Genomic DNA, 16325 nt, shown 5'->3' with positions numbered 1-16325 from the left:
CTTACTCTGTGCCATATGCTAAGCATGCTAATCATATAGAAATGAATAAATAGAAATAATATTTTCTCACTTAGATCATGAAGAACAACTAAATAAATAGAAGAGATGATCCTTCCAAACCTAGCAATGGTGAAGAAATTACAAAGTACTCATAAACAGCAGAATTAAGTCATGACTGCTGAAACATATATTCAATAAATATTTATCAAATTGAACTCAATCAAAATAGGGTTGAAATTACATGAAGAAGGCTACCAACAGGACTTAACTTTTAATCTGCATATAGAATAGTATGTCAGATATGAATTCATGTCAAAATAGAGGAAGGTGTTCCTATAATCTGGTTACTAACCAAAGCAAATCATGCTGTCCTTAGCACAACATAATCAGAAGTATAGTGTGTTCTCTGCCAAGACGTAAAACTCTCAAAACTTTATGTGGCTTCTCCCCCCTCTTTCTGCGCCGGCCTGCCGCGCGGCGCCCATGCCCCGCAGCAGCCGACCCGCCCGCCCTCCTTCTCCCCTCTCTTTCTCCGCCGGCCCGCCGCGCGGCGCCCACGTCCCGCAGCAGCCGACCCGCCCGCCCTCCTTCTCCCCTCTCTTTCTCAGCCGGCCCGCCGCGGGGCGCCCACGCCCCCCAGCAGCCGTCCCGCCCGCCCTCCTTCTCCCCCCTCTTTCTGCGCCGGCCCGCCGCGCGGCGCCCACGCCCCGCAGCAGCCGACCTGCCCGCCCTCCTTCTCCCCCCTCTTTCCCCTCCTGCTCCAGTGGCTCTCCAATCACCACAGTGCCCTCTTCCCCCGCCTTCACCGGCTCCTCCACTACCAGCCTCAACAGCCTTGCCGCCCTCACCTTTCCTCCTCCAGAACAGCTACTGGGGGAGTGGAAATAATACAGAGCAGCTCCCGGAGCCACGAGGGAGATCAAAGGGACGGCGTACCTATCCTGGAACGGCTGACTATCTGGGAGAACCAGCTCCGGTGAGATCACCAAGGGGCACGGGCTTTCCTGGGTGGGACGGCAAGCGACCGGAGTCCCTCCCTTCCACCTTCCCAGGCCAGCTGGTAGAATTGGACAGGCGGTCCCCTTAGGCCGTGGCAGCTGGTGCCCCCACCACGCGAGGCCCCCCGGACCAACTGAGATAGTTGGGTCGGAAATCCCCAGACTGCGGAGAACAGTGACCGGGGGATCCCTTCCAAACACGTGACTCCCCCGTCCGGCTGGGAACAGTGCACTCTCCCGGGCTGCGACAGCTGGCGCCCTCCCGCCACGCTTGGCACCCCGGGCCGACTAGCTAATTCGACCGGACGCTCTCCCGTGCTGTGGCGGCCGGCGACCCTCCCCGCATTCGGAACCCCAGGCCGGCTGGCATTCTTCCAAGACGCTTCGGCTGCTGAACCTCCCCTATGGCGAGAATTTTCCAGAGTTAAAGGACCCACAGCAACTTTCACTGGTGGAACCCGTAGACAAACGTGTGCCACGAGCGCCACCTACTGGGCAGGATAAGAAAAACAGAACCCAGAGATTGCACAGAAAAATCTTTCAACCTGTGGGGTAGAACACCCAGGGAAATCTGACTAAATGCCCAGACGCCAGCAGAAGATAACGGATCACGCTCAGAAAATTGAACATATGGCCCAGTCAAACGAAGAAACCAATAGTTCAAATGAGATACAGGAGCTGAAACAACTAATGCTGAATATACGAACAGAAATGGAAAACCTCTTCAAAAACGAAATCGATAAATTGAGGGAGGACATGAAGAAGACATGGGCTGAACATAAAGAAGAAATAGAAAAACTGAAAAAACAAATCACAGAACTTATGGAAGTGAAAGATAAAGTAGAAAAGATGGAAAAAACAATGGATACCTACAATGACAGATTTAAAGAGACAGAAGATAGAATTAGTGATTTGGAGGATGAAACATCTGAATTCCAAAAAGAAACAGAAACTATCCAGAAAAGAATGGAAAATTTTGAACAAGGTATCAGGGAACTCAAGGACAATGTGAACCGTACAAATATACGTGTAGTGGGTGTCCCAGAAGGAGAAGAGAAGGGAAAAGGAGGAGAAAAACTAATGGAAGAAATTATCACTGAAAATTTCCCAACTCTTATGAAAGACCTAAAATTACAGATCCAAGAAGTGCAGCGCACCCCAAAGAGATTAGACCCAAATAGGCGTTCCCCAAGACACTTACTAGTTAGAATGTCAGAGGTCAAAGAGAAAGAGAGGATCTTGAAAGCAGCGAGAGAAAAACAATCTGTCACATACAAGGGAAACCCAATAAGACTATGTGGAGATTTCTCAGCAGAAACCACGGAAGCTAGAAGACAGTGGGATGATATATTTAAGTTACTAAAAGAGAAAAACTGCCAGCCAAGACTCCTATATCCAGCAAAATTGTCCTTCAAAAATGAGGGAGAAATTAAAACATTCTCAGACAAAAAGTCACTGAGAGAATTAGTGACAAAGAGACCAGCTCTGCAAGAAATACTAAAGGGAGCACTAGAGTCAGATACAAAAAGACAGAAGAGAGAGGCATGGAGAAAAGTGTAGAAAGAAGGAAAGTCAGATATGATATATATAATACAAAAGGCAAAATGGTAGAGGAAAATATTATCCAAACAGTAACAACTCTAAATGTTAATGGACTGAATTCCCCAATCAAAAGACATAGACTGGCAGAATGGATTAAAAAACAGGATCCTTCTATATGCTGTCTACAGGAAACACATCTTAGACCCAAAGATAAACATAGGTTGAAAGTGAAAGGTTGGGAAAAGATATTTCATGCAAATAACAACCAGAAAAGAGCAGGAGTGGCTATACTAATATCCAACAAATTAGACTTCAAATGTAAAACAGTTAAAAGAGACAAAGAAGGACACTATATACTATTAAAAGGAACAATTAAGCAAGAAGACATAACAATCATAAATATTTACGCACCGAACCAGAATGCCCAAAAATACGTGAGGAATACACTGCAAACACTGAAAAGGGAAATAGACACATATACCATAATAGTTGGAGACTTCAATTCCCCACTCTCATCAATGGACAGAACATCTAGACAGAGGATCAATAAAGAAATAGAGAACCTGAATATTACTATAAATGAGCTTGACTTAACAGACATTTATAGGACATTACATCCCACAACAGCAGGATACACCTTTTTCTCAAGTGCTCATGGATCATTCTCAAAGATAGACCATATGCTGGGTCACAAAGCAAGTCTTAACAAATTTAAAAAGATTGAAATCATACACAACACTTTTTCGGATCATAAAGGAATGAAGTTGGAAATCAATAATAGGCAGAGTGCCAGAAAATTCATAAATACATGGAGGCTCAACAACACACTCTTAAACAACAAGTGGGTCAAAGAAGAAATTGCAAGAGAAATTAGTAAATACCTAGAGGCAAATGAAAATGAAGACACAACATATCAAAACTTATGGGACGCAGCAAAGGCAGTGCTAAGAGGGAAATTTATTGCCCTAAATGCCTTTATCAGAAAAGAAGAAAAGGCAAAAATGCAGGAATTAACTGCCCACTTGGAAGAACTGGAGAAAGAACAGCAAACTAATCCCAAAGCAAGCAAAAGGAAAGAAATAACAAAGATTAGAGCAGAAAGAAATGAAATTGAAAACATGAAAACAATAGAAAAATCAATAAGACCAGAAGTTGGTTCTATGAGAAAATCAACAAGATTGATGGGCCCTTAGCAAGATTGACAAAAAGAAGAAGAGAGAGGATGCAAATAAATAAGATTAGAAATGAAAGAGGAGACATAACTACTGACCTCACAGAAATAAAGGAGGTAAGAACAGGATACTATGAACAACTTTACGCTAATAAATACAACAATTTAGATGAAATGGACAGGTTCCTGGAAAGACATGAACAACCAACTTTGACTCAAGAAGAAATAGATGACCTCAACAAACCAATCACAAGTAAAGAGATTGAATTAGTTATTCAAAAGCTCCCTAAAAAGAAAAATCCAGGACCAGACGGCTTCACATGTGAATTCTATCAAACATTCCAGAAAGAATTAGTACCTACTCTTCTCAAACTCTTCAACATAATCGAAGTGGAGGGAAAACTACCTAATTCATTCTATGAAGCCAACATCACCCTCATACCAAAACCAGGCAAAGATATTACAAAAAAAGAAAACTACAGACCAATCTCTCTAATGAATACAGATGCAAAAATCCTCAATAAAATTCTAGCAAATCGTATCCAACAACACATTAAAAGAATTATACATCATGACCAAGTAGGATTCATCCCAGGTATGCAAGGATGGTTCAACATAAGAAAATCAATTAATGTAATACACCATATCAACAAATCAAAGCAGAAAAATCACATGATCATCTCAATTGATGCAGAGAAGGCATTTGACAAGATTCAACATCCTTTCCTGCTGAAAACACTTCAAAAGATAGGAATACAAGGGAACTTCCTTAAAATGATAGAGGGAATATATGAAAAACCCACAGCTAATATCATCCTCAATGGGGAAAAATTGAAAACTTTCCCCCTAAGATCAGGAACAAGACAAGGACGTCCACTATCACCACTATTATTCAACATTGTGTTGGAAGTTCTAGCCAGAGCAATTAGGCAAGAAACAGAAATACAACGCATCAAAATTGGAAAGGAAAAAGTAAAACTATCACTGTTTGCAGACGATATGATACTATACGTAGAAAACCCAGAAAAATCCACAACAAAATTACTAGAGCTAATAAATGAGTACAGCAAAGTAGCAGGCTACAAGATCAACATTCAAAAATCTGTAGCTTTTCTATACACTAGTAATGAACAAGCTGAGGCGGAAATCAAGAAACGAATCCCATTTACAATCGCAACTAAAAGAATAAAATACCTAGGAATAAATTTAACCAAAGAGACAAAAAACCTATATAAAGAAAACTACAAAAAACTGCTAAAAGAAATCACAGAAGACCTAAATAGATGGAAGGGCATACCGTGTTCATGGATAGGAAGACTAAATATAATTAAGATGTCAATCCTACCTAAACTCATCTACAGATTCAATGCAATACCAATCAAAATCCCAACAACTTATTTTTCAGAATTAGAAAAACCAATAAGCAAATTTATCTGGAAGGGCAGGTTGCCCCGAATTGCTAAAAACATCTTGAGGAATAAAAACGAAGCTGGAGGTCTAGCGATGCCTGACTTTAAGGCATATTATGAAGCCACAGTGGTCAAAACAGCATGGTATTGTCATAAAGATAGATATATCGACCAATGGAATCGAATAGAGTGCTCAGATATAGACCCTCTCATCTATGGACATTTGATCTTTGATAAGGCAGTCAAGCCAACTCACCTGGAACAGAACAGTCTCTTCAATAAATGGTGCCTAGAGAACTGGATATCCGTAAGTAAAAGAATGAAAGAAGACCCGTATCTCACACCTTATACAAAAATTAACTGAAAATGGATCAAAGATCTAAACATTAGGTCTAAGACCATAAAACAGTTAGAGGAAAATGTTGGGAGATATCTTACGAATCTTACAACTGGAGGCAGTTTTATGGACCTTAAACCTAAAGCAAGAGCACTGAAGAAAGAAATAAATAAATGGGAGCTCCTCAAAATTAAACACTTTTGTGCATCAAAGAACTTCATCAAGAAAGCAGAAAGACAGCCTACACAATGGGAGACAATATTTGGAAACGACATATCAGATAAAGGTCTAGTATCCAGAATTTATAAAGAGATTGTTCAACTCAACAACAAAAAGACAGCCAACCCAATTACAAAATGGGAAAAAGACTTGAACAGACACCTACCAGAAGAAGAAATACGGATGGCCAAGAGGCACATGAAGAGATGCTCAATGTCCCTGGCCATTAGAGAAATGCAAATCAAAACCACAATGAGATATCATCTCACACCCACCAGAATGGCCATTATCAACAAAACAGAAAATGACAAGTGCTGGAGAGGATGCGGAGAAAGAGGCACACTTATCCACTGTTGGTGGGAATGTCAAAGGGTGCAACCACTGTGGAAGGCAGTTTGGCGGTTCCTCAAAAAGCTGAATATAGAATTGCCATACAACCCAGCAATACCATTGCTAGGTATCTACTCAAAGGACTTAAGGGCAAAGACACAAACGGACATTTGCACACCAATGTTTATAGCAGCGTTATTTACAATTGCAAAGAGATGGAAACAGCCAAAATCTCCATCAATAGAAGAGTGGCTAAACAAACTGTGGTATATACATACGATGGAATATTATGCAGCTTTAAGACAAGATAAACTTATGAAGCATGTAATAACATGGATGGACCTAGAGAATATTATGCTGAGTGAATCCAGCCAAAAACTAAAGGACAAATACTGTATGGTCCCACTGATGTGAACGGACATTCAAGAATAAACTTGAAATATGTCATTGGTAACAGAGTTCAGCAGGAGTTAGAAACAGGGTAAGACAATGGGTAATTGAAGCTGAAGGGATACAGCCTGTGCAACAGGACTAGATACAAAAACTCAAAAATGGACAGCACAATAATACCTAATTGTAAAGTAATCATGTTAAAACACTGAATGAAGCTGCATCTGAGCTATAGGGTTTTTTTTGTTTTTGTTTGCTTGTTGGTTTGTTTGTTGTTGTTGTTTTTTACTATTATTACTACTTTTATTTCTTTTCTTTATATTAACATTTTATATCTTTTTCTGTTGTGTTGCTAGTTCCTCTAAACCGATGCAAATGTACTAAGAAACAATGATCATGCATCTATGTGATGATGTTAAGAATTACTGAGTGCATATGCAGAACGGTATGATTTCTAAATGTTGTGTTAATTTCTTTTTTTTTTTTTTTTCCGTTAATAAAAAAAATAAAAAAAAAACTTTATGTGGAGATAAATCATATATAGAACTATTAAAGTATTTTTTGGAGTGCAAGCATAAAATGGTGGAATAGGATATTTTATAAATCATTCCCTCCACTAGAAAGATGAATGAGCTGGAAAAAAGATGGGAATTAACTAGGTGGGAACCATGGAAGAAGAACGGACATTTAGAACAACTACAGGAATTCCAGAGAAAGCAAGAGGCCGCTGCTGAGAGTTTAGCCAGTAAAAGTAAAAGCATGAACCAATGGCCAGTCACCATTTCTTAGCCTTGGCCAGTCACCATTCCTTAGCCTTGCAGCAGCTGCTGTAGAAATGGATGCAGCAAAGCAGCCAGGATTCTAAGAGTGGTCAGCTGGGTACAGAGCTGGCAGAGGAAACTTACTCCTCCAAAATATGGGTTCAGAGTTCACTTAAGAACCAGTGTGAAAGCTAGTCTCAATAATAGCTCTGCCCTCAGTAGCACTTCAAGCCTCCCACCAGCATCCACCAGGTCATAATGAGCTACTGTACCTTTTGAGCTGGTTTTCTTTTTCTTTTCCCTTTTTTCTGTGTGGGTGTTTCCTGGGAACAGATCCCTAAGGGCCCAGCACAGAGACTGGCCTTGGTTTAAGCCTTCTCAAAGGGAGCAGTAGGAACTACTGGCCTCACACTACCATCTACCAGGACTAAAAGAACCACTGCACCTTATTGTGCTTGGCAAAAAAACCTTACATTGTTTAATCTGGTGGAGTCCTGAGGACTCAGTGTAGGTGCTAACCTTGGTTTCTCTTGGCAGCAGTATCTCCTGTTCTTACACCAGCATCTACTGGGACAGAAAGAGGCAATGTACCACTTTTTCTCCTTTTTAGTTGGTTGGTGTTTTCTTTCTCTGTTTTGTGGTTTGGGGTCTGGCAGGTCCCTGAAGGACAAGCAGACACACTGGCCTATTTTTGGCCTCAGCAGCAGGTTAGGTATTCCACTGGCACATAAAAAGAGACTTGGAAAGCAAGTGCACCTCTTCTTTTTCCCCTCCCCTGCGGTTTTTGGTGTGTGTGTGGGGGGGGGGGGGGGGGGGGGGGGGGGGCGAGTGTTTTCTGTGTCAGTACTATCTTTCCATTTTTGTTTCTTCTTTCTTTTCCTTTTTATTTATTTTTCTTCTTCTTAGTCGATCAGACAGAAGAGTAGGAGAACTAATTTCCAGAGTGACTAAAACATAACTCTCAGAATGTCCAGTTCACAACAAAAAAGTAGAAAACATATGAGGGAAAGTGTGACACAGCTTCAAACCATCACAGGCTTTAATTCTGGTTACTAGAATTTATAATAAGCAGAGCAAAAGTCAAAAGGAGAAGGATGCCATAAAGAGCAGTCAGAAGCTGGAACTTCATGGAGCCATGGATGAGAAAGAAGACATCGTATGGTCATTGCATATGTTGGAACAGTCAAAGAACACCAAAGATTTCCAGCCAACCAGTAGATACCAACCCTAGAAGGAAGCAAGCCTTCCAGCCCTGAAACTGAGTCAATAAATTCCTGTTGTAAAGCCAACCCATTAAATGGTATTTGTATTATTAGATAGGAAACTAAAAGACCTTAGAACAACTCTCATAAATAGGATCAATGAACTAAAGGAAAACATGGACAAAGAACTAAAGGAAATATCCTAAAGGAAATCAGGAAGACAATATATGAACAAAATGAAATTTTCAGTAATGAAATAGACATTATGGAGAAGAATCAAATGGATATTCTGGAACTCAAAAGTACAATAGCTGAAATGAAAAATTTAATAGAGGGTTACACAAGCAAATTGAAGGAGACAAAGAAAGCATCAGTGAACTTGAAGATAAAACAATGAAAATTGTCCCAGGTGATGAGCAGAAAGAAAAATGAATGGGAAAAAACAATAAACAGAGTTTGAAGAACCTGTGGGACATCATTAAGTAGACCAATATACATACTGTAGGGGTCCCAGAAGCAGAAGAGAGAGATAAATGGCCAGAAAAGATATTTGAAGAAATAATGGCTGAAAACTTCCCAAATTTGATGAATAACATGAATATTTAAATTTAAGATACTCACTGAATGCCAAGCCATATGAACCCAAACAGATGACAAACTGTCAAAAACCAAAGATGAAATCTTTAAACAACAAAAGAGAAATGATGTGTCATATATAAAGTATCCTTAATAAGATTAATATTAATTTTTCAATAGAAATAATGGAGGCCAGAACACAATAGAGTACATATTTAAAGTGCTGAAAGAAAAAAATTGTTTACCAAGAATAAAATACCTGGTAAAGCTTCAAAAATGAGGGAGAGTTTAACCTTTCCAGACAAACTGAAGGATTTTATTACTAGATGGGCCATACAACAAATGCCTTTCATGTTGAAAGGTAAGGATACTAGACAGTAATTTGATGCTGTATGAAGAAATAAAGACCTCTAGTGTAAGTAACAATAGGGGTAAATATAAATGTCATTATTATTTCATTTTTCATTAGTAATGCAGACTTTTACTTCTTCTAAGGCTGAAAATTCAACTGCATAAAGAACAAGTATGAATCTTTATTACTGGGCACATATTGCATAAAGGTGTGATTTGTGAACAGAACATAAAAAGGAGGGACAGAGAGATATACATACAGCGTATGTGTAAGCTACTGAAATCAAACTGGAATCAACACAAGCAAAACTAATAGATTTAGGATGCTAAATATATTCCCCATGGTAACTATAAGAAAAATCTTAAAACCTTCACAGAAGAAAAGGATAAGTAATTCAAAATAGCTCATTATAAAAGATTGTCTAAACAAAATCTTGGAGGAAAGGAGGGATGAAAAATCAATAAGACTTACAAAAAATAATTAGCAAAATAGTAGAAGTAAAACTTTCCTTGTGAGTAATTACCTTATCTATAAATGCATTAAACTCTCCAATCAAAAGGCAGAGATTGGCAGAATGGACAAAAAGCATGACTCAATTATATACTGTTTATAAAAGACCCATCTTAGATCCATAGGTATGACATGGTTGAAAGTGAAAGAATTGAAAAAATATTTCATGGAACAAAAGAGAGCTGAAGTGGCTATATTAACATCAAACTACAGAATTTAAGTCAAAAATGGTTCCAGGAGACAAAGAAGGACATTAAATATCACTAAAAGGGTCAATTCAACAAAAATATTTAACAATTATAAATATATATGCACCTTACAGGAGGGCATCAAAATCATATGCAGTAAATACTGACAGTTCTGCAATAGTTGCAGATTTCAGTACTGCACTTTCAATACTGGATAGAACATATAAGCAGAAGAAAGATAAGGGAACAGAGGACTTTCATAATACTGAAACCCAACTACATCTAACCAACATATATACAACATTTCACCCAGCAACAGCAGAATACACATTCTTTTAAAGTGCACATGGATGATTGTCTAGGATAGTCAATGGGCACAAGAGAGGTCTCAACAAATTTAAAATATTGAAATTATAAACTGAATATTGAAATTATAAATTGAATACTGAAATTAAAATTAAAATATTGAAATTATAAACATTACCTCATCTGACCACAATAGAATTAAGCTAGAAACAAACAGCCAATAGAAAACTGGAAAATTTACAAGTATGTCGAAATTAAATAGCACAGCCTTACACCTCCAGTGGGTTAAAGAAGAAATCACAAGGGAAATTTAAAAACTCTTAGAGACAAAGGAAAAAAAAGACACAACATTCCAAAACTTATGGGATACAGTGAAGACAAAGCTCAGAGGGAAATTTATAGCTATGAATGTCTATATTAAAAAAAAGGGAAGAGATCTCAAATTAATAGCATAACTTTACAGACTGAGGAACTACAAAAACAAGAGCAAAGTAAACCCAAAGATAGTAGAAGAAATGAAATTATTAAGATTATAGTGGAGACAGAAAAATGATTGAGAAAATACAAAAAAAAAATTTTTGGTTCTTTGAAAATAAAAATTGACAAACCTTTAGTCTGACAAAGAAAAAAAGAGAAAAGCCACATATCAATGAAATCAGAAAGAAAAATAGCGGTATCATTACTGACCTTACAGAAATAAGAGAAGCATAAGAAAATATAAATAATTGTATGCCAACAAACTAGAAAATTTAGAAGAAATGGAAACATTCCTAGAAATACACCAATTATCCAAATTGACCCAAGAAGACATAGAAAACATTGGAAAACTGTATTTGCAGTGATATGATCTTATATATAAAAAATCCAAAAGAAAACATTTTCAGCTAATAAATAACTTCAGCAAAGTGGCAAGGTACAACAAACAAAAAGCAAATGTATTCCTAAACACTAGCAATGAAAAATCCAAAGGACAAATTAAGAAAACAATTCCATTAATAATAGTATCTAGAAGAATAAAATATCTAGGTATAAATTTAACCAAGGATACAAAATGTTTGTATATTAAAAACTATAAAACTGCTGTACGAAATTAGAGTATCTAAATAAATGGCAAGACATCCATGTTCGTGGGTTCAAAGAGTTAATATGGTTAATATATCATTATTACCCACAGCAATATACAAATTCAATGCAATCCCTATCAAAACCCCAGATGCCTTTTTGAACAATCCTCAAATTCATATGGAACTGTCAAGGGGCCCCAAATAGCCAAAACAATCTTGAAAAAGAATAACAGGATTAGAAGACTCATTTCCAATTTCAAACCGTACAGCAAAGTGACAGTGTGCTACTGGCAAAAAGACAGAAAAATATATCAGTGGAACAGAAGTGATAGTCCAGAAACAGACTCATATATCTATGGCCAAATGATTTTTAACAAGGGTGCAAGCAATGAGAAAAGAAAAGTCTCTTCAACAAATGGTGTTGGAAAAATTGGGTATCTGCATGCAAAAGTATGAAGTCGAACGGCTCCCTCACACCATATACAAAATTCAACTCAAAATGGATAGAGGACCATGTAAGAGCTAAAACTATAAAACTCTTAGAAGACATCATTAGGGAAAAAAAAATTCATGACCTGGAATTCAGCAGATCTTTAGACAGACAGCAAAAGCAAGAGCAAGAAAAGAAAAAATATATAGATAAATGAGACTTCATCAAAATTAAAAACTATTGTGCACTGGAGGAAATTATCAAGAAAGTGAAGACAACCAATAGAATGGGACAAAATAGTTTCAAACCATAAACTAGATAAGAGCTTATTATCCAGAATACAAAGAACTTTTATGATGCAGTAACAAAAAGACAAAATCTGAAAAAATGGGCTAAGGACTTGGATATACATTGCTCCAAAGAAGATCTACAAATGGACAATAAACACATAAATAGATGCTCAACATAATTAGCTCTTAGGAAAATGCAAATAAAAACCACAATAAGATACCACTTCATACCCTATTAGAAAGGCTATTAAAAAATCAGAAAATAATAAGTGCTGGCAAGGATACAGAGAAATAGGAACTCTTGTACATTGTTTGTGGTAATGTAAAATGCTGTAGCTGCTATGGAAAATAGTTTGGCAGTTCTCAAATGTTAAGATGGAATTACCATACTACCTGGCAATCCCACTTCTAAGTACAAAGCCAGAAGAATTGAAAGCAGGGGCTTGAATAGATATTTATATAACACTGCAGCCTTATTCACAATAACCAAAAGGTTGAAGCAACCCAAATATCTATTAGCAGATGAATGGATAAATAAAATGTGGTTCTATATACAACAGAATAGTACTCAGCCTTAAAAAGGAATGAAGGCTATTACAAAAAGGAACAAAGTCGTGAGGCATGCAACGATGTGAATGAACTTGTCAGGCATTTGGTGAGGCAAAATAAACCAGAGGGGGACTCAGCATCAGGGGATTGAGAAAACCTTCTCAACAAAAAGGGGGAAGAGAGAAATGAGACAAAATAAAGTGTTAGTGGCTGAGAGATTTCAAACAGAGTTAACAGGTTATCCTGGAGGTTCTTCTTATGCATTTTATAGGTATCCCCTTTTTAATTTAAGACGTATTAGAGAGGCTAGAGGGAAGTGCCTAAAACTGTAGAGCTCTGTTGCAGTAGCCATGTTTCTTGAAGGTGAATGTATAACGATACACCTTTCACAATCTATGTGAGTATGAAAACCTCATGTCTGATGCTCCTTTTATCTATGATAGTGAAAGATGAGTAAAAAAATATAGATTAAAAATAAATAAATAATGGGGGAACAACTGTTAAAATAGAGTAGACTGAAATACTAGTGAAAATAAAAGGGACTGGTAAGGGGTATAGAAAAACATAGGGTGAACAAAGGTTAAAATATATTGAGTAGCTGGAAATAATAGTGGTCAATAAGAGGGAGGATAAGGAATATGGTATGTTTGATCTTTTTCTTTTTTCTCTTTTTTTTATATTTCTGCTTAAAAATATGGAACGCCTCACGAATTTGCGTGTCACCCTTGCGCAGGGGCCATGCTAATCTACTCTGTATCATTCCAATTTTAGCATATGTGTTGCTGAAGCAAATACTTTTCTTTTTTCTTTTTATCTTTTTCTGGAGTGATGCAAATGTTCTAAAAAATGATCACTGTGATGAATATACTACTATGTGATGTATTGTGAGCCATTGATTGTACATCATGCATGAAACGTTTCTATGTTGAGAATGTTCATGCTTATATGTTGTTTTGGCTTGATAATAAAAAATAAATTAAAAAAAATAATAATAAGCCAGAGGGCAGTGTGATGGTGGCTCAGTGGCAGAATTCACTGCCTGCCATGCCAGAGACCCAGGTTCGATTCCTGGTGCCTGCCAATGCAGAAAAAAAAAAAAAAAAAAGCCAGAAACAAAAGCACAATTATTGTATAGTCTCCTTTAGAAAACTCTTATAAGAAAACAGGGGCCTAAATTGTAAGCTCTTATAAATATAACTATAACCTGGAATTTAGGGAAAAGAACTAAGCAAATCAGGTCTGATTAAGGTAATTCAGAACACAGGGGTAAGGAAGATACTGTCTATATTTTAGAACCACACCTACTCTTTGAGACCAAAGGAAGAAAGGTTTATTTTGTCTGGAACCTAAATTTTCTGTAGCACATAATCTAACTCGACCTGTCTGGAGAGCTCATTTGAACAACTGAAACACAGGGAGCCCAGAATAAGAGTAAGGGCCTTTAATCCTATATAAGTTAATGTAATGCCTGGATACATCTTAGAGTACATTAAGGAGATAATCAAAAAGTATTCGCAAAGTCCCTTAAGGGATGAGAGAAAAAATACGGAAGTATTAAACTTTATCATCAGGGAATCCCCTGATACTGTGCCAAACATTAGGGACACCCATATTAATAGACCAAGCCCTTGATCTTGAAGCTTACTCTTGTGAAGCTTATGTAGACAGTGGAGAAGCTTAACCTACCATAGGTATGCCTAAGAGTTACTTCTGGAGGACCTCTTTTGTGGCTTAGATGTGGCCTCATTCTAAGCCCAACTCTGAACTATACTGGCCTTTCTTAAGTGAAGATAACCTCTTGTTGGTGCCTTAATTTGAACATTTTCATAGCCTTGCTTTAATTTGGACATTTTCAGAGCCTTAGAACTATAAACTTGCAACTTAGTAAATTCTCCTTTTCAAAAGCTGTTCCACTTCTGGTATATCACATTCCAGCAGCTTGCAAACTAAAACAGGTACCAATGCTGTTCTCTGTGTAGGTTTTCTATTATTTTATAGATTACCCTTTAAGTTTGAAAAGTTATTTCAAAATAAAAAGTTTAAGAAAAAAATCTAAGTGAAAAATATTGAGTGGCACATAAGAATATTAAAAACTAAGTATACTTACAATTAAAATTTTTAAAAATATTAAACATTTTTGAAATAAATTATCATACATGTAAACTCTTAGACAAACAAAAGTTCATAAAACACCCATTAACATATTCTGAAAAGCATTTCAAAAACTGAAAAGTAGCCAAATAATCAGGATTAGCCTTCATTAGACACACACACAGAATATAAAGTTGATTACTACTACTCATTAAATTTTCTTTGTAAGGCAAAGGGTATAACAAAATTCAAAGTAAAGAAGTACATACCTGCCTTCTATACTCTAAAAGAGGATCATACAGTTTCCACCCATTTTCAGGGAATACTTCTTTGTATTCAAAAGCAAAGAGGGGCTACAGGAAAGAAAATAGAGTTCATTGCTGAAAAAGATATTTAAGGAGGTAATAAATCAGAAATATACCCTTCTCATAATCAAAGTTTTCACTGACTTATTTGCAAAAGTATTTTCTATTTGATGTCCTTTTTTATAGTTTTCGTCATGATTTTGAAGAATTATTCTTGTATATTTTTCAAATATATGGAAAAGCACATAGATCCACAATGATGGGTTCATCAAATATTAAAATATTATCACTAACAGATATCTTTGGCAGCTGTTGTACGTTTACTTCTAAGTAATGAAAGATATTATATAACAGACATTTTCTGATATAAATTAACCAGTTTGACAGCATAAATACCACAATTAAACAGCTTTAAAATCTGATGTTTATGTTACATTTTCTGAAACATGCTAAATAATCTTTTAGTATTTTGGCATGCAATCAGTGATCACGGTGCAAAAAAAAAAGAACCATTAAATTTATCATTTTTATAGACAGAATGGCAGAAACAACTATGATATAATAAAAATAATGAAACTGGAATACGAAAACCAGAGTTGATTCTAAATTCTATTCCCTACTAGCTATGCCCTTGAGTTAATTGCTTACCCTCACCTAGTTTCCTCTCTAAAATGAATAAGTAATATCTACTATGATACTTAAATGATATAACATAAATGAGGGAGCTCGATGCTGTGAGTAGTACACAGCAGTAACTCAGTGTTTGTTCTTCCTTCATTCCCAAAATTGCTAATCTTAAATCTCAGCTCCCAATTACAAAGGGGATTTCAAACCTTTATGAACACTACATATAACTTTTTATCACAGGAACATCCTGCATAAGAAGATCATAGAATTGGAAAATGTTAATGAGAAATGGACCTCAAAAATCAGACAATCTAGCTTCCTCATTTTAGGAATTGATCCAAGAGATCAGATTAAGTCTAAATCATACATCTAGTTAAATGGCAAAGCAGGGACATAAATGAAAAGATCTTAAATAGTCTAGACAAGTTTCTTTACAATACGCTAACAATTACAATATAGATTTTTTTCAAAGAAAAGAAATATTTTTACCAGATTATTAGAGACAGGGAATGCGTATTTCATTAGATTCTCAAATATGGATCTTCTTGTTCGCCCCTCAGGTTTATGAGCAAACCGCAAATTCCGGATATCCTAGAAAATATTAAGGATCTAAGTCAATCAGTGTTCACTTTTTATTTAATGAATAAACAAGGTTACTTAGAATTATAAGTAAAAAGT

The 16325-nt window shown here is 36.7% G+C and overlaps 1 protein-coding gene and 1 non-coding gene across 5 annotated transcripts in view; both read right to left on the bottom strand.

Moving 5' to 3' along the window:
- The window catches only part of MTMR2 (myotubularin related protein 2), a 156766-nt gene that overhangs the window by 47729 nt on the left and 92712 nt on the right, over positions 1-16325 (bottom strand). For all 4 annotated transcript variants that reach the window (XM_077113191.1, XM_077113192.1, XM_077113190.1 and 1 more), the window contains 2 exons: positions 16137-16238; positions 14985-15068 (listed from right to left, as the gene is read on the bottom strand). In XM_077113191.1, the coding sequence (XP_076969306.1) occupies positions 14985-15068; positions 16137-16238 (186 nt within the window). The remainder of the gene's footprint in view (positions 1-14984; positions 15069-16136; positions 16239-16325) is intronic.
- LOC143645312 (U6 spliceosomal RNA) lies at positions 13313-13419 on the bottom strand. The gene has a single exon (XR_013157036.1). It is a non-coding gene; the product is annotated as a U6 spliceosomal RNA (small nuclear RNA).

This window comes from Tamandua tetradactyla, chromosome 8 (assembly GCF_023851605.1).
Source record: "Tamandua tetradactyla isolate mTamTet1 chromosome 8, mTamTet1.pri, whole genome shotgun sequence".
NCBI lineage: Eukaryota > Metazoa > Chordata > Mammalia > Pilosa > Myrmecophagidae > Tamandua > Tamandua tetradactyla.
The sequence above is the reverse complement of the archived record's forward strand: the minus strand, read 5'-3'. Positions and strand labels throughout refer to the sequence as shown.